Genomic DNA, 18342 nt, shown 5'->3' with positions numbered 1-18342 from the left:
GTGTGTATGTGCACACAAGTGCACGCACTGAAGGACACAGGGAAACTTTACTTAAAAGAATTTGGATCCTGTATGTTACTTTACCTTCTACCACAGTACAATATAGCAGATTTAGTTGAGAAAATAACTACAAATAAGCCAGTCATCACAGCTCCTATGAATCTGGTATTGTAACGTGGCACCAGCCCTTCTCTTCTGGATTTTAATTCCCCTATTTGTAAAGCAGGAATGTGGGGATTGCTGAGATATTGAAAAATGGGCTTTCTATCTAATGTTGGCCATCTTCTTCTGAGCTAACTAGAAATATCCAAGTCTTAAGACATACCCTGACTTAGGAGGTGACAGATGAACATTTAGACTTTCCTTCATTTATAAACATCTCACTCAGTGTTATAAATAACACTTGATTTTAAAATTCCACTTTACCCTAACAACAAGATGGGCATACAATCTGCCATTTCCCTCATTTGACTGTGAAGAGTGGTTGGTTATAGTGGAAATCTTATCTCCTCAGAAAAGTCACACGGAGGGAGAGAAGGAGAAAGACAGAGACTCTATGTGTGTATACGCGCGTGTGTGTTGGGAGTCTTCGGGGGGAAAGGAGCAAGTGGAATCAAGGAGGAGTCATGTGAAGCATCCTTTTGATCAAAAAACAAAGTTCTACCGAGTGTTTAGAGACTAGAAAACTTGGCTTTTGGTACTGTCAGCACCTAAAATTCAGTCTTGCAGACTAAGTGTGTGATTTAAAACAAACAAATAAAAAAAATTAACACTTGTCTTTTTCAGATGGAATCTTTTTTCTATTTCCCTGTATCTCAGAGTTTGTAGCCCTAGTTTAATACAGAATCTGCTTAAGAGTAAATTCCAGGCAGAAAGAATGTGTTCTGTCTTAACAATCAAAATCTGATTAAGCTTGACAGAAAATGGGATGAGATCCCCTGGCACAGACTGCGGCTGAAAACCTGACTGTACAGATACAAATAGATCTGGTCCGTGCCTTTCTGTGCAAACAGAGAACTGTAATTAAAGCATTAAGGAAAATACTGTTTTCCTTAATGAGTTAACAGCAATCCCACTTCTATATAAAACCATGCTTTCTATCAAGAGAGAAAACTTCAATTTTGCTTCTATTCACTTATGTTAAAAGGGAGCCCAGTTAAAGTCCAGTTTAATAAACATTTAAATTCAAAAGGTTTCCGTATACTTACGTAGGGCAGGAAGCAAGACTAGGTAAAAAATTGGTTAGGAAGACATAAGTGCAAGAATTTAGATTTTTAAATTAGAAAACTAATAATGAAAGGAAGTAGCTATGTCCAGAGTAGAATCTTTTTAGGAGCATTATTTATTAATTGGTTAAAAAAAGGAAGAAACCATAAGGGGTAGAAGCTATAGAAGCAAAATAAGAAATCATAAGTATGTGCAAGGACTCAATTTTATAAATTTTTTTAAAAAGATTAATTGAGATCATGGTCCAGCTGTAGAGATTTTTAAATCTCAAATTTAAATATTTCTCAAAGATGGAGAAGTAGATAATGGAAAAAGGGCAAGGAAATAAAAATCAACTTGAGGAGGAACAGAGTTTTAGAGAAAGAGCTAGGGAAGATGATAATCTTTTCAAGATCTTAACCTATTAAAGGAAACAAATGAAAGTACACATCAAAGTATGTAAATGTATTAGTTCTGATGAATAATGCAAATTAAATCATTTATTCCTAAGATTCTTATTTATATAATGTACCTCTTTACTGTAAACTGAGCCTTTGATAGATATTTAAGATATCAGTTAGGTGAATATCAATTTCTTGATTTTTTAACTTGCTCTTAAAAATTATAGTTATTTCATGCTCATTATAGAAAAATCAAAAAATACAGACAAGCAAAGAAAACTAATCCCAATTTCAAATGTGCCAAAGAATTTAACTCACACTAACTTCTCTGGATGTCTGATACTGAGTAAAAAATATTTACTCATCTTTCAGCAATATTTTAAGCTGATAATCTTTAAATATGTCTATGAACTTGCTACTGTCCAGCCCTGATCCTAATATAAATGAAACAGCAATGGTCTCACTTACTTTTATTTTTAAATCAGATAGCTTCCACTAAACAAACAAAGCAATGACAATTCTGAGGCCCAAAAGCAATAACCCCATCACACGGTACCTAGAAATCCACTCTCTTTATTCTAGACTGTGTTTGTGTTCAATTAGAAAGTGGAGTTGTTTTTAAAAAGAAATCTCAGTGCTAAAGACATTTAGCACCAAAGCTTTTGTTCTACCACCGTTGTCTTGCTAGGATACCAATTAACAACTAAGAAACTTTCTCCCTTGATAACTCTTTCAATGTCCTTTTTATCCAGCTTTACTTAAGAGACCTCACTCATCGTGTGTCAGAGGGGCCCTATCCTCTAATAGCAATGGGGACAGGAACACCTCAAGATGAGTTTCATCACTGACAATGTACTGGCAGGTTGGCATTCCCTTGTTCTGTCCCATTTGATTCTCTGGGTACTGTATATGCCCCATCCCCTATCTGGGAACTCATGTAGTGCTCTTCCTCCCGACATTCTATCAGGGTAAACAAGAGCCCAGTGAAGTCTCTCTATAGCTACAATAAGGGAGAAAATATGCTAGTTCTCAAAATTTAAGAAAAATTAATCTTCAAAGGCCATGACTGAAACAGAGAAAAAAACTGACACTAACAAAAGAAATCCTAGGCTATGAAAAAGTTAAGCAAAAAGAGTCATCAGGGCTTCCCTGGTGGCGCACCACCTGCCGATGCAGGGGACGCAGGTTCGTGCCCCGGTCTGGGAAGATCCCACATGCTGCGGAGCGGCTGGGCCCGTGAGCCATGGCCGCTGAGCCTGCGTGTCCGGAGCCTGTGCTCCGCAAGGGGAGAGGTCACAGCAGTGAGAGGCCCGCGTACCACAAAAAAAAAAAAAAAAAAAAAAAAAAAAGAGTCATCAACAGCTCTTATTTCTGTGTAAAATATATATATATATATATATATTAATTTGATATATGAATATATATATCAATTTGACACATGACCCCTAACTGAAGTATCAAGGTGTCTGCGCGCGGCTTACCTTGGGATGGTTCAACAATGACAACAACAAACAGATAAATCAAATATGGCAAAATACTCACAACTGTCAATCTAGGTGATGGATATATAGGTCTTTATAAGTCTCTTAACTTTTGTGTGTGTTTGATGTTTTTACAATAAAAAGCTTTTTTAAATAATGACATCTTATATTTAGACATCACTTTTCAATTTATAAGGGCCTTTTAGAGACAAACAAAATAGTTTTATCTTCATAATGGCCCTGTTAGTTAGGTCAGATATAGTTGCAGTATAGTCATTAAAACTAAGCCTCAGACATTTAACAAAATACAACAAACTTTCATGAAAAAAGCTCTAAGACAAGTAGGAATAGAGGGAAATTTTCTCAATATGATAAAAGGCATTTATGAAAAACCCACAGGTCACATCACAGAAAGACTAAAAGCTTTCTCCCTAAGACCAAGAACAAGACAAGGATGTCTGTTTTCACCATTACTATTCAACATTGTACTGGAAGTTCTAGCCAGAGCTGTTAGATAAGATAAAAAAATAAAAGGCATCCAAATTGCAAAAAAAAAAAGGTAAAACTATTTCTAACTGCAGATAATATGCTCCTATACATAGAAAATCCCAAAGAACCTAGAAGAAAGCTACTAGAGCTATGAAACAAATTCAGCAAAGTTTCAGGGTACAACATCAAAATGCAAAAATCATTCATTTCTATAAATGAGCAATGAACAATCCTCAAAGGAAATTAAGAAAGAAGTTCTATTTATAATAGTATGTAAAAGAAAAATACTTCAGAATAAATCTACCCAAGTAGGTAAAAGACTTGTACACTGAAAAACTATAAAATATTACTGAAAAAAAATAAGGAAGATATAAATTAATGGAAAAACGTTCTATGTTCATGGATAGGAAGACCTAACATTGTTAAAATGTCAGTACTACCCAAAGCAATCTACAAATTCAACACAATACCTACCAAAATTCCAACAACCTTTTTTGCAGAACTGGAAAATCATATCCTCACATTTATATGGAATTACAAGGGATCTTGAATAGCCAAAACAATCTTGAAAAAGAAGAATAAAGTTGCAACACTCACATGTCTCAACTTTGAAACTTACTACAAAGCTACAGTAATTAAAACAGTACGGTACTGCCATAAGAAGAGACATATAGACCAATGGAATAGACTAGAAACCCAAGAAATAAACCCTCATATATATGGCCAATGGATTTTTGAAAAAAGTGCCAAGACCATTCAATAGACGAAGGACAGTGTTTTCAACAATTGATGCTGGGAGAACTGGATATCCACTTGCAAAAGAATGAAGTTAGACCCTCACCTTACACTATACACAAAAAAGTGATTAAAACAGATCAAAGACCTAAACTTAAGAGATAAAACCAAAAAAATCTTAGAAGAAACATTGGGAAAATCTTCATGTCATTGGACTTGGCAACAATTTCAAGAAGATGATACTAAAAGCATAGACAACAAAAGAAAAAATAGATAAACTGAACTTCATAAAAATTAAAAACTTTTATGTATCAAAGGACACTCTCAAAAAAGTGAAATGACAAACTAAGAATGAGACAAAATATTTACAGATCGTGTATCTGACAAGTGATTAATACCTAGAAGATACAAATAAGTCCTACAATTTAACAACAAGCAACCCAATTCAAAAATGGGCAAATGGCCTAAGTAAACAATTTTCCAAATAAGACATACAAATGGCCAATAAATACATGAGATAATACTCAACATCACTAGTCATTAGAGAATGCAAATCAAAACCACATTAAGATACCACTGCACACCTACTAGTGTGGCTATAATCAAGAAAACGGAAAGTAAAGTGTTAGAATGCAGTGAAATTAGAACCTTTGTATATTACTGGTAGGAATGTAAAATGGTACAGCCACTGTGGAAATGGTTTGGTGGTTCCTCAAAAGTTAAATATAGAACTAACCCAGCAATTCCACTCATAGGCATATATCCCAAAGAATTGAAAGCAGGAACTGGAACAGATATCTGTACATCAATGTTCATAGCGGCATTACTCACAATAGCCAAAAGGTGGAAACAACCCAGGTGTTCATCAATAAATGAATGGATAAGCGAAATGTGGCATATACAATGGAATACAATTCAACCATAAAAAGGGATAAAAGTTTGATATCTGCTACATGGATGGACCTTGAAAGCATGATCCTTAGCAAGATAAGTCAGACACAGAAGAACAAGTATTGTATGGTTCCACTTATATGAAGTACCTAGGAGAGGCAAATTCATAGAGAGAAAGCAGAACAGAGGTTACCAGGAGGCAGGAGGAAGGGGAAGGGGGGATTTATTGCTTAATGGGTACAGAGTATACATTGGGGATGATGAAAAAGTTTTGAGGATAGATAGTGGTGATGGGTACACACAGCACTGTGAATATATTTAATGCCACTGAATTGTACACTTACCAAAAACGATACACATTATGTTATATTCATTTAAACCACAATTTTTTAAAAGCATGTTTTACAAAGTTTCATAAACACCAAGTGATTTGCTCCAAGCCATACAACTAGTAAGAGGCAAAGCCAACATTCACTCTCAATTTTTAAATCTCCATAACAACAAAAGACAGAGTATGTTAGCTGCCCAGCATTCAAACAAAATCTAATTGTTTTGATTCCCTAGGCTCTCTCCAGAAGCTCATCTTCTAAACCAATCAAAAAGAAGAGTAATCTACTTTGCCTTCAATTTGATATGAAATCTCCATTACCATCAGATACTCTCTCGCTTCTGCCTTTAGCCCAGAAAGGTGAGAAAATAGTGCCCCACACACTGACACACTAGCCGTGACTAAGAAAGCAGGCTCTGGGGTCGCATTCATATCCTGGCTCCACAATTACACTCTGACCTTAGGCAGGGAACTTAACCTCAGATGGGCCAGTTTCCTCATCTGTGAGATGGGAATATCATATAAGTACTTATCACATAAAGTTGTTAATCAAATTAATTAACACATGCAAAGAAAGCACTTAGAACAGATCTTGGCACACAGTAGAAAAAGAAGGCTTCTACCTCCTTCTCCTCCTTGCCCCTTTCCTCTTCCTCCTTTCTCTTCTTGTATCAACATTATTAACACTGAGACTCTGCAAATTACCTGTGAAACAGTCATTTGCATGTTACTTTGCCCACTGCAAAGCCAGACATCTCCAAATAAGACATCGTGAATTCTCAGGGTGAAGTTCTTCCTCCCAAGAGTCTGCTGTGCCATCACTTCATAAGGTCCACCAGGCTTCACAGGATCCAGTACCACCATCCAGCTATTAGAGTGTGCTGAAACAATAACAAGGTTCCAAGAATTAATCAATCAATCAACTAAAGTGAAATTAAAACCCAATCCTATCATGCATCAGATCATTTGTGGCGATTCCCAGCTTCTGTGATGAACTGGATTCAAAGCTATGAAGATTGGCCAAATTTCAGACAGGTCAACAGAAATAACAAAAGCAGCAGCGTAGCTATCTTTAATCTGTACCAATCCCTCCTTACTTTTAATCAAAGCATTTACAAGAAAAATAAATCACCCAGTTATAATCCTAAACGAGGACAGACAAAAATACAGAGATTAAAATTCAAGGGAGTTTAATACAAAAATATAAAATAGAAATTCTTCCTATACCATCCAACTATCAATATTAACCTAATCCTAATCTAACAGATTTACCCAGTGCCCCAAACTAACTTGTAAGTATCCAATCAAATGTGAGCACAGGTTAGAGAAAATCACTTATCATCTGAAACTGACTTGATGGTATCATCCTTGTCATCAACCCCCCAACTCGTCCCCCTGTTGCTCTCAGGGATTAATACCACCAGTGGTTCTGGGCTCTCCTATCAACAGTTAAACAGGTGACACATAAAGAAGTAGTAGGAGGCACATAAATTAATCTCTCTTTGAAGAAGATATTGAGACTTGCCCAATTAATTATTTTCACAGAGTTATCCACCAGACTTAAGGTTTTTGAATGCAGTTTGGGAGATGAAAAGCTATCCAAGACCCTATTTCAGAAATTCATAGCATATTCCTTAGGAACCACCCCCCTACCACCTTCCCACCTCTCACCCACGCACACCACCACCGCTGCCAACATCATACTCGGAAACTTAAGAAAAATATCTTCCAAGTGGCAAAATTATGCCTAGGAGAACCAAACAACAGGAACAAAGTTGAAGAAACGAGAGGGAGAAAATAGACAAAATAGAGAGATGATTGTTTTAAAATAAATATTCTTGGACTTCCCTGGTGGCACAGTGGTTAAGAATCTGCCTGCCAATGCAGGAAACACGGGTTCGAGCCATGGTCTGGGAAGATACCACATGCCACGGAGCAACTAAGCCTGTGCGCCACAACTACTGAGCCTGCGCTCTAGAGCCTGTGAGCCACAACTGCTGAGCCCATGAGCCACAACTACTGAAGCCCACGTGCGTAGAGGCCGTGCTCCACAACAAGAAGCCACCACAATGAGAAGCCCGCACACCACAACGAAGAGTAGCCTCCGCTTGCCACAACTAGAGAAAGCCCACGTGCAGCAACGAAGACCCAACGCAGCCAAAAATAAATAAATAAAATAAATAAATTTTTAAGAAAAGAAATTTATTAAAAAAATAAATATTCTTGGCATAATGCTGAAGAATATGGACTGATTTATAATTTGTGTCCATCGGATCAATGTAAATTCAAAGGGAAAGAATCGCAAGAGCTGGAAACGAGGCATCCTAAGGTTATTACACCAACCAGAAAAAATTAATTATAAAAAAACTAGCCAAGTGCCTACTTGTGCCAGACACTGTGCTAAGTTCCTCTTAATCAGTAAGAGCTAAGAAGAGAAGTCCAGCCTCACGGCAGGAGATTGGTAAAGGCTCAAACCATAAAGGATTGCTCAGAGTCCTGTGGGAAACATCCAAAACCCTCAGGCATCAGTGAAAGGGCACAGGTCGCTCCTCTCAGAAGCACAGCTGACTGAGCCTGCTACTCCCACCCCTGCGAGGTCAATTAAGCCCAGGACTAAATGTTCGCTATTGCTTTTAACACCACCCATAGTCACAGACATCAACATATTAAATGCAGAATTCACCTAAAGCAGAAAAATCACTGTTTTGGAAACAGTGGGCAGCTAGTACAGATTGTGTCGCACAGGTGTGATGTGCTCCGTATGGCTCTCTCGTCTGAGCAGGCAGACTCTCCAATCTGTCCCAACCACAGCCTTGCCAATGTCTTTCCAGACTTCTTGCACTGACGTTGTTTACTGGAGCTCTGTCCTCCTGCCACCAACATTACTCATTTGTGATGATGAGGTCAATCCCTAGAAAACCCAGGACAGGACTATTTTTGAGCCTTCTACTACTGTGCAAGCTATTCCTAGTCACTGCTGTTAATTAGGTATTTACATTTAGTCTCCATCCAGGCAATATGGCTGGTGTGGAAAAGCGCCTTCACCAGAGCTTCCGAAAAGCTTTGCTGCCCAGCAAGAAAAAGACAAAGAAGGAGGGGGGGATGTTGGGGCAAAACAGGGCAACACCATCCTACACCCGGAGGATGAGCTCCCTCTAGAGCCTAAAGCGTCTGAAGAGAGCTAGGCATGGAGATCTGAGCCTTGTTCCCCAGGACTGCTCCCCCGCAGGAAACTGCTCCACTTCCACCAAGACTTCCTTCTGTTCTAGTCCTCGAGTTCCTTTAGTTTCTAGCTCTTTTCCTCTCCCACTTCATAAGAGAAAAACTCTGACACGAGAATGAGTGTTAAGTAAAGTTAACTGCCACGCAAGGCAGGGGAAACCAGCTCCACTACAGAGGGGTTATTAATGGTCAAAGTAACTCAGAAATAATTTGTTTAAAACAATGTGGATTTACTGCCATGTAAGTATCAATATATACAAAGGAGAGCGGCCCTTGTGAAGACTGTTTCTTAGACTCAAGGCAAGGGTGGGACGTTTCACAAGGAGAATTATTTAGGCCTTGGTCTGTCCGTTAAGGACCGGCTGGTGAAAGTGGAGCTGACCACAGGCCAGTGACGTCCAGTTATAGATTTCAGAAACTGTGTTGACCCACCAAGTCCATTAGGTTGAGTCCAAGCAATAAAATTGAGTGACGGGACTTCCCTGGTGGCACAGTGGTTAAGCATCCGCCTGCCCATGCAGGGGACACGGGTTTGAGCCCTGGTCCAGGAAGATCCCACATGCCGCGGAGCAACTAAGCCCGTGTGCCACAACTTTTGAGCCTGCGCTCTAGAGCCCGCAAGCCACAACTACTGAGCCTGCGTGCTACAACTACTGAAGCACGTGCGCCTACAGCCCATGCTCCACAACAAGAGAAGCCACCGTAATGAGAAGCCTGTGTACCGCAACAAAGAGTAGCCCCCGCTCACCACAACTAGAGAAAGCCTGCGAGCAGCAACAAAGACCCGATGCAGCCAAACATAGATAAATAAATAGATAAATATTTTTTAAAAACTGAGTGACAAACCACAGAGTTAAACGTCACCATCCAGCTGGCTTCTGCTGAGCTGGATGGGCTTTTTGAGCAACACCTGCTCTGGTTCCTTCCTCTGGGCCCCAATCACTTGCTATCTTGTGACATCTCTTACCGATCCGGGCTCAGGTTTCTGTAAATGCTCATTTTTGTTGCATTCAAACCTCTGCTTCCTCCCGTTCTTTCTTCTTCTATCTAGGAAGATTCATGCCCTTCCTTCATTGTACAGCCACTGAGAGCGTTTACCAGGTGCCGGGCACTCCATCAAGTAAATGGCAGAGAGTAAACCCCAGTCCTCCTGGGTTATACTGACAAGAAAGCCACGCAGACTGACTGGGGCTTTGTGTTTTCCTGCCCAATGGTTAGTGTATCTGGTGGCCTATTTCTCACTGTCCTTCTTCTCTTCCTCTTCCAGCCAAGAGCATAAGTTAAGAACTCTCTCCATGTTCTCTCCATCTCCCTGACCAACCCCACCTCAAAATGGAATAAACAATCAAAGACAAAAACTTAAAAGAATTTGTCTAGAGACATGATTAGTCATGAAGTACATCTTGCTATATTTTCTCTGCTATTCACATCAGATGTTAATTGTTTTTCAGGTTATTGTGCCAAATCTCAGAAACCAAGAAGAGAAAAAGGAAAATTATCCCACAACCTTTCCCTTCCCAAGAGAGAAAACCTAGAGCTGGAAGCGGCCCTGATCACCTCTTCCCCCACAGAAGCCTGGTACTTCACCAGCTGCAAACGGGTCCACTCGTTTGTGGAAGTGACCTGGAGATAAAGAAGGCCTTACTGCCCAAACCGCCCCTGCCTGACCTGTATTATTCTGTATAAAGTTCATCTCCACCACCACCAAATATCAATGTAAAAAAAAAAAGCTTAACTATTTTTCTATCAATAAAACTGTTGATGCAAGTTACTTAAACTATAGCTTGCTATGGCAGACACACCCTAAGGGGACCCCCAGTGAGTCACACTCTTGTATAGTCCCTCTGCTCAAGTGCAGGCAGAATATATGATTTGCTTCCAATCAACAGAAAATGGCAAACGGGATAAGATGCCATTCTCATGATTAAGTTACATTACATGGAAAAGATGAAGGGGTCTTGCAGATATAATTAAAATCCCTAATCAGTTGACTTTAAATTAATCCAAAGGGAGATTATCCTGGGCGGGCCTGACCTAAATAAGGTGAGCCTTTAAATAGGGTCTAGTGGTCAGAGATTTGAAGAAGCAGAAATGCTGCCATGAATTCTACAGGCACAAGGAAATGAATCTGCCAGCAACCTAAGGGTGCTTGGAAGCGAATCATTCCTTAGTCGAGCCTCTGGATGAGAATGTAGCCCAGCCAACACCTTGATTTCAGCCTTCTGAAACTCTGAGTAGAGAACCCAGATAAATGATGGTCAGGCTTCAGATCTACAGAAATTGTGAGATAGTAAAAGTGTGTTTGTTTTAAGCGCCTATGTTTGTGGTAACTTATTATATGGCGCAGAAAACTAGCACACACGCTAACACTGCAACCAGGAGATTTTAAATTTTCTAAGAGGTTTAGGCCTTTTGTATTTTCTATTTACCTCAATCATGACAAATTCAGGCAGATACGCCTTCAGTTTATCACCTACATATGCATCCCCATGTGTGTCAAAGTGAGAGGATATAGACTATTTGCCCCAATTTTACTCCTTGTGTCTGAGAGAATCATCATGCATCACTTGACAACCTGGCTTGAACAGGCCCAGAACCTGACCATATTCCAAGTCATCCCTCAGGTTTTAATTTTCCCAATGCTTAAGTGTCAGTCTGCTGGACAAAAACCTTTACGTTGTTAAATTCCACTTTGCTGTGGGCACCTAGGGGATTATAGGTAATAAGTTAAATATTAACAGAGATAGAGAGTCTGGCTGAAAATCCCAGAGTCATCATCAAAATTTAAATAGAAGTCAACCCTTCAATATGCCCTATAGTATCTCCTTTGAGAAACATTTTCTTCACTGCCCTGTGAAATTTCTTACATGTCTATCTCTTTTATTCCAAATAACATTTTATCCATTTTTCTTCATGGGCAAGACAGAGCACGCTGTCCACTGAAGTAGGTTTGTGGATCTGTATAAACCACAGTACCTTTCTTCTCTCCCAAGCCAGTGTGGAGAGCCTAACAAATAGATCTACCCGCCACCCCACCAATAACAATCTCTTTTCCTGTAAAATTACCTCAAGAGTCCACGAATCACTTGGCTCCCTTAAGTTGCTGCTGGATATTTTAACTCCAAACGAAGCACCACTTTGCAGTGAAGCAACTGAAGCATTACTTGAACCTAAATTGCTAAATGTGAAAGGACAGCACGAGACAGTGAGTTCTTGGATGGTGGGCACATTCTTCTTTGTATTTTCTAGGGTTGCTAGCTCAGTGTGTTATACATAATAAGCCTTCGGTTGATGTTTATAGAATTGAACTCAAAATAAGTGAGCAGGTTCACTATCACCGTAAAGGAGAAGAGGGGCTCATCCCCTAATTATTACCTTTTATTCCTTCTCGTCACCACCTACCCTCTTGTCTCGTCTCTGGACACTCCAAATATTGGCCCTGCAACAGCCATGAAGGGGAAAAAACTAAAAATAATGCATAAGAATATTTCTAAAAACTGAAATGCTATGTATTATGTGTTTTCTCTATTTCTACGACACTGTACAGTCTCTGTCTCCTAAATATTTACTGGTAATGCTATTTTTTAGCACTAAGGAAAAGAAATCCTATTTATTGTTTTTAAACAATTACATCAATTCTTTAGATCTCTAAATCAATGTCTTTTTACTGAGAGCACCACTATCTGTACTCCGTACTGCTCATTTCTGAGATGGACACAACACAAAAAGAAAGCACTGCTAGTCTCCTGAATTCTTCATTTTCGGTGTATCCTACAAGTCACCAATAGCATTTAAATCTAACAGAGAACAACTTCTCAATCAGCTTAAGCTTCCCCTTCAGGTCTCTGAATTTCACCCAATAAGCTTCTTACCTTAAAAAGACTTAAAACCCAAGAACTAGAAGCACTTACCTTGCATCTATGCCTGGTACTTAGTATTTCTTAATGTTTGCTGAATAGAAATGAATTATTAAAAGTCTGCACCAGCATCTGGATCGCTCTGGATTGGATATCAGTCCCGTATATTGACAAAACGAATCAGGTAATCCTTGTTTTCAGGGGCCAATAAAATTTCCACAAGCTTCGCTGTCACATATATATTCAAGTCCCTATCAAACCACCAGCCTCCACCTTAACTCCACCCCCCCAGAGAAGCCTCCTCACCTGACTCTCACCTCAACATCCCATAGCTCCCTAGTTACCTCTAACTAAGATACAACCAGGTCTCCACTTGACCCAGCCCTGAACACACCTTCCTGCATCCAGTAACTCTGAGCTCCTCCCCACGTTATCTTATACATCTTTCTCTCTCTCTCTCTCTTTTTTTTTTTTTTACATCTTTATCTCTTCTAGACACAGACTCCTTTTAGGACGTCTCTGCTCCTGAAGCCTGCTAACTGCTAATTCTCACCTATCTGAGAATTAGCCACTATTTGGGGTCAAGCCTTCAATGTCTATTGCCTAAATATCATAATAGCCTGCTAACAGGTCCCACCACCTCTAGTCTCATGCATCTCCAGTCCTTCTTCCACAGTGGTGCCAGAGTAATCTTTCTAAAACACAGATTGGACTGTGTTATTTTGCTGCTTAAAATCCATCTATCCAAAGTACGGTGCACGCTCCATAGCAACGACAAACTAGCCTCCCTACATTTCCAACCTTATCTCCTGCCATCCACCACCGGTCACACACCCCAGTGGTCCAGAAAAACCAAACTGCCTGTCATTCCTCCAGTGACCCAGGCTCACTCACGCCTCCATGCCTTTGCCCAGGCTATTCCCTCTACCTGGCTCGCCCTGCTCACCTTTCAAAATAAGCCTTAGGCTAAGTTAATTTTCCCTCTTAAGCACTCCCATAGGACTCTATACTTCCCAATTGTGGCACTTACTACACTTAACTGTAATTGCTTCTTATTTTTCTGTCTCTCCTCAAATCCATAAGCTTCATTAGGGGAGAGACCACATCTGTTTTGCTCATCACTGCATAACCAGTGCCTGGCATGGTATCTGGCACTTAGTAGGCACTCAGTAAATATTTGAGTGACTGACTAAATATAATAATAATAATAGTAACAAAAATAACAACAGCTAACACTTCTTCAGTACTTATTGTGTGCCAGGCACTGTTCTAAGTACGTTAGATATGTTAATTCATTTAACCCTCACAATAATCCTAAATATTATTATTATCACTGCTATACAAATAAAGAAATTATGACACAGAGATGTTAAATTACATGTTCAAGGTTATATAGCCATTAAGCGACAGAGTCAGGGTCTGAATGGGGATGGTGAATTCCAGAGCCTAGGTTCTTAACCCCTCCTTAATATTACCTCTCTTTTATATATGATTCAGTTCAAATGTCACCTTCAGTAGAAACCTTCCCTTACCATCCAATCTGAGTTAGATGTTTCTCTTCTGTATCCCATGATACCCCATATCCACCTCCACCAGAGCACCTATCACACTGCACTACATGGCTTGGTGTCTATTCCCATTATTCCATGAGCTCCTTGAGGACAGGGACTTTGACTTGGTCTTATTTTTCTTTGTATCCTCAGTGCACATGGTAAATACTCAAAGAACTTTTATGGATGGATCGATGGATGGATCGACAGATGGATGGATAACCTCAGCTGGACTATTAGGATCATTTTCAGATCATCCAGCAGGTGGCAGAAGAAGACAAAAGCTGAGCGGAGGATGGCCTGTCTTACCTTTCACACTGGTCACTTTCTTCATGATGGTTTCCTGATCTTGGCACAGAGTCACTGTCACTGTGGCTCCGGATACTCCATAGCCCCAAATCACTGCCCCTGCAGGCTCCTTCTGCAGCACCATGTAATTATCGATGTAGGAAGCAAAGCGAAAACCAACATCTAAAAAATTTAGCAAACACTTAGGAGAGCATCGTTGGAGAGATTCATCACCAGATTGAATCTGGTTAAATGGCAAGGAACATACAGTCTTAATACATGAGAATTTGAAGATAACCAGTCCTTTTAATTTTCTAAAGTGAGAGCTTAATCCTCCTAATTAGCTAAGCAACATAACAAGAACAGTTTCCAGCAATATGCATCACAGTACAAGATGACCAATAAGGAAAACTCAAAAAGCCTAGGGCAACCCATTTACCACAAGCCTCCTCCCCTTCAAAGCTCTTCATCTTCCTTTGCTCTCAGGCTTGGCCCAAACACTTGACTCTCTCCCCCCATAATCACCAAAATTCTCTTTTCATGTACCTCACAGACGGTATTTATGAGAAAAATAAACCACTTCCTTTCCCTACTTCCCATTACCACTCCCACTCCTCATAGCTGGGAATAAAGAAGGCTGCCTCTCTTCAACACAGCCTTTTCTAAACTTTTCCTCCCTCTTTATCTCCCCCTTTCCATCCTCTCAGTGTCAATTTCCCTCAATAATTCTCCTTATCGTGTTTTTTGACAACCCACTGAAAATTCTAAATAAACATTTATGAATATCTGCAACAAGTCTGCTTCCTTCTAAGGTAAATTCGGATAAATTAAGATGCAAAAAATAAGGTCAGTGAGAGACAGAAGGTCAAAGTGTCTGAACAAAAGGTCTTTTGTTGCAATTCACCCATTTCACAAGCTAAATTATACAAAAAGAGAATGAGCACTTTAAACTGTGGATTCTATTCTAGACAGTCACTAACAAGACTGAATAAGAATTCACTTTAACGATATCATTCCTATTTTTAACATCCAGCCTATATCGAAGTATTTTATTAATAACAAGCATCTATCCAAATTATCTCAGTGGGTTCCTCATCAAAACTTCATAAGGGGGAAAAAAATCTTTTTTAAGTTACATCCCAATTTGTCTGAACAAAACAGACAAAACTCCCTAGAAGAAAATAATTAACAAAATTAAGGTTTTTTTAAAGGGTTTTAAACAAAAATGATTGGCAGGAAAGAGAATCAGAACTAACAAAGTTGACATTTTCCCCCCTGGAAGCTACAATGATGACAGCCCCTCAGGCTATACTTAACAGGGCAGCACAGCTAATGGGGTCTCCTACACAGACTTGGTGGCCTATTTTTCCTGCACTTCGAATAACAACCCAGTCCCCAGACATCCTCAGCTCTCTCTTAGGAGTTTGTTCCATCATAAAACCTACATGACAATCAAAGATCATCCGGAAGACCCACTGGGCTGGAGATGCACAGCTACCAGGAGCAAAACGCTCTAAGAAGAGACTACAACAGCCCAGAATTGCATAAGCACGTTGGAGGGAAGGGAAGAGGCGCATGTGTGGGAAGGCCTTGTCTTGGGTAAGTGTTTTATATGGAACAAAACCTGAAAACCAAAGGCCTAAGAGCTGAGCAGAAAGAGGATGGGGTGGGGAAGGGATTGAATAAAACTGGCTGCCGCAGGCATGAACCCAGGCGAATAAGGGGCTCTGGAGGTGTGCAGCCACCTTCTCAAATGTTGGGGAAAATACTTTTCCCAGTAAGTCTGTTTTCGACAACACACATTCACCGAACCTCTTTGTGCATGGCTCTATTCTGAGTTAAAGAATTTTAGAGGTGGAAAGAATTTTTTACACCCTGGGGTATAATCACGTTATTTACTGATCAACAGACTGAGACCCAAGTAGATTAGGTAATTTTTTAAAATAGCTTGCGCATTAATTCATTCAACAAACACTTAAAGATGCCTACTGTGTGCCAGGCACGATTTTAAGCATTGAGGATGTAACAGTGAAAGAAAGAAAAAAAAAGCAGGCAAAAATCCTTGCCAGCAGGGAGCTTACATTCTACTGGGAAGAGTAACTGTGTAACAAAGAGTAACTTCTTTGGCCTCAAATCACATAGGTAGTTTAAGACAGGACAAGAAATCAAGCCACCTGATTCCAAAGTCACTGCAATTTCCACTCTGCCACAGTTAGATACTGGTGGTAAATCACAGACAAGTCATATTCCCTGTTCTTATAAAGCTCACATTCCAAGCTGATAAGAATAGACAGTGGAATATTACCAAGGAATTGAGCAATGGACAAAACAGGAGAACAAGAAAGGAGGTGGGACTGGTAATTGTTTTTGTCAAATAAAAGACACAACATTTGATTTTTTTTTTTTAGGTCTTCAATGTTTCCTTTGGGTGTTGGAGTAGAAAAACAGGAATTAGTGTTCTGGGAAGTTAAAAGTAGACTGACAAAATGAGGACAGTGGTTACCTCTGGTGAGGAACTGGTGGATGCACTAGGGAGGAATATCCATGGAGTCTCAATAAAACTGGGAACGTTCTAGTTCTTAAGCTGGGTGAAGCGCCTCGGGGTGTTCATTTTATCATTGCTACATACATGTTTGCACATTTCAACTATTACGTGATAAACATGAGCACAGGGGGAATGATTTGAAGGAAAGAAGTCAGGATATGCAACCAAATAAGGGAAGAAAATTTAGAGCATTAATAAATTAAAAAATAAAGTCATTGTTAATGAAGGTGATGTAACAATATGACCCAAAGGCAAAGATAAAATAGTGATGTTAAAGTTAACAGCCTGTAACAGAAAAATTAATAGAATAAGGGCCCTATTCTCCTCTTTCCCTTCTCCCCACCTCATATACTGGACTCAAAGGTCACTGAGTGGGGATGAGTCAGGAAATGATATAAACTGCTGCTAGTTTTCACTTTTGTTAAACCCTGAAAAACCACTTAAGGGCTGCGGTTTGTCTGCATCTGGGTACTTTGCAGGTTCTTAGGTAGTGCAGTCATTTTTCTGCACTCTGTTCTCCCACCTCAACTTTCATTTCTTTTCTGTGACCCAGCATCCAGTCTGGGGTATTCAAATGACACGATATGACCTGGACAATGGTCAAAGTGAGTCATCCTCCTCCCCAATGCCATGCATATTATCCCACCACCAGTGTCTGCGAGCTGCAGCAGGAATCAAAGCTGAGTCTTACATACTCTGAGCTAGTGAGGGGGTTGTATGCCTTAGCCCTAATCACCACTTAAACTAGGAAAATTTAATTCCCCCAAGCAACCCAGCCTGAAGCAAACCCTCCCCAGGGGCACCACTGAGGGGGCTGCACTGAAATGTTTTGGATGACTCAGTCACCAGTTTCCAAATATTATCTAACTAGCTTCGCCCCCTCCCCTTCGAGTTCCCCTGCAATTATTCAGACACTGAGGGCCTCGGTCTGGGCACATTTGGGCCTCCCCTCCTTAGATAACCCAACTCTCCCGCTGCCCCACATGCTGCAACATAGGGGCGGTGGAAGGGAGTGGAGGAAGCGGACAGGCCGGGGCTCCTGCCCAGCGGACACCCGCAACCGAGGCCCGGGTGGTGGAACCCGGCTCCTACCCGGAGTTCCTTCCCGGAGCTAGAGAGAAGGGCGCGGGGGGCGGTCCTGCGGAGGACGCGGTTATCTCGGAGCCCGCGCAGGCTGACGGACGGGCAGGGGTCGGGCCGAGCCCGGCCGCCTCACCTGCACTTGCGTCGGCCCGCAGGAGTAACGGCAGCACGAGCCCAAACACAAATCCCGGCGCGACCATGTTTGTGAGAAGCCCTCACCACAGCGAAGGTCTCAGGGCGGGGACGCCATCGGGGGCGGGGCCGTG

The 18342-nt window shown here is 40.6% G+C and overlaps 1 protein-coding gene across 2 annotated transcripts in view; it reads right to left on the bottom strand.

Annotated features, from left to right (window-relative positions):
• SIAE (sialic acid acetylesterase) overlaps positions 1–18336 on the bottom strand; it is a 35362-nt gene extending 17026 nt beyond the window's left edge. The window contains exons 1-3 of one of the 2 annotated variants that reach the window (XM_082659995.1): positions 18210–18336; positions 14470–14631; positions 6237–6412 (exon numbers count right to left, since the gene is read on the bottom strand). In XM_082659995.1, coding sequence (XP_082516121.1) covers positions 6237–6412; positions 14470–14631; positions 18210–18276 — 405 coding nt within the window. In that variant the 5' untranslated portion in view covers positions 18277–18336. The remainder of the gene's footprint in view (positions 1–6236; positions 6413–14469; positions 14632–18209) is intronic. The other variant, XM_082659996.1, reaches the window with a different exon arrangement.
• Positions 18337–18342: the final 6 nt, after the last annotated feature.

Source organism: Grampus griseus (assembly GCF_964374135.1).
Source record: "Grampus griseus genome assembly, chromosome: 8".
Lineage (NCBI taxonomy): Eukaryota > Metazoa > Chordata > Mammalia > Artiodactyla > Delphinidae > Grampus > Grampus griseus.
This window is presented reverse-complemented; position numbering and strand designations above follow the sequence as displayed.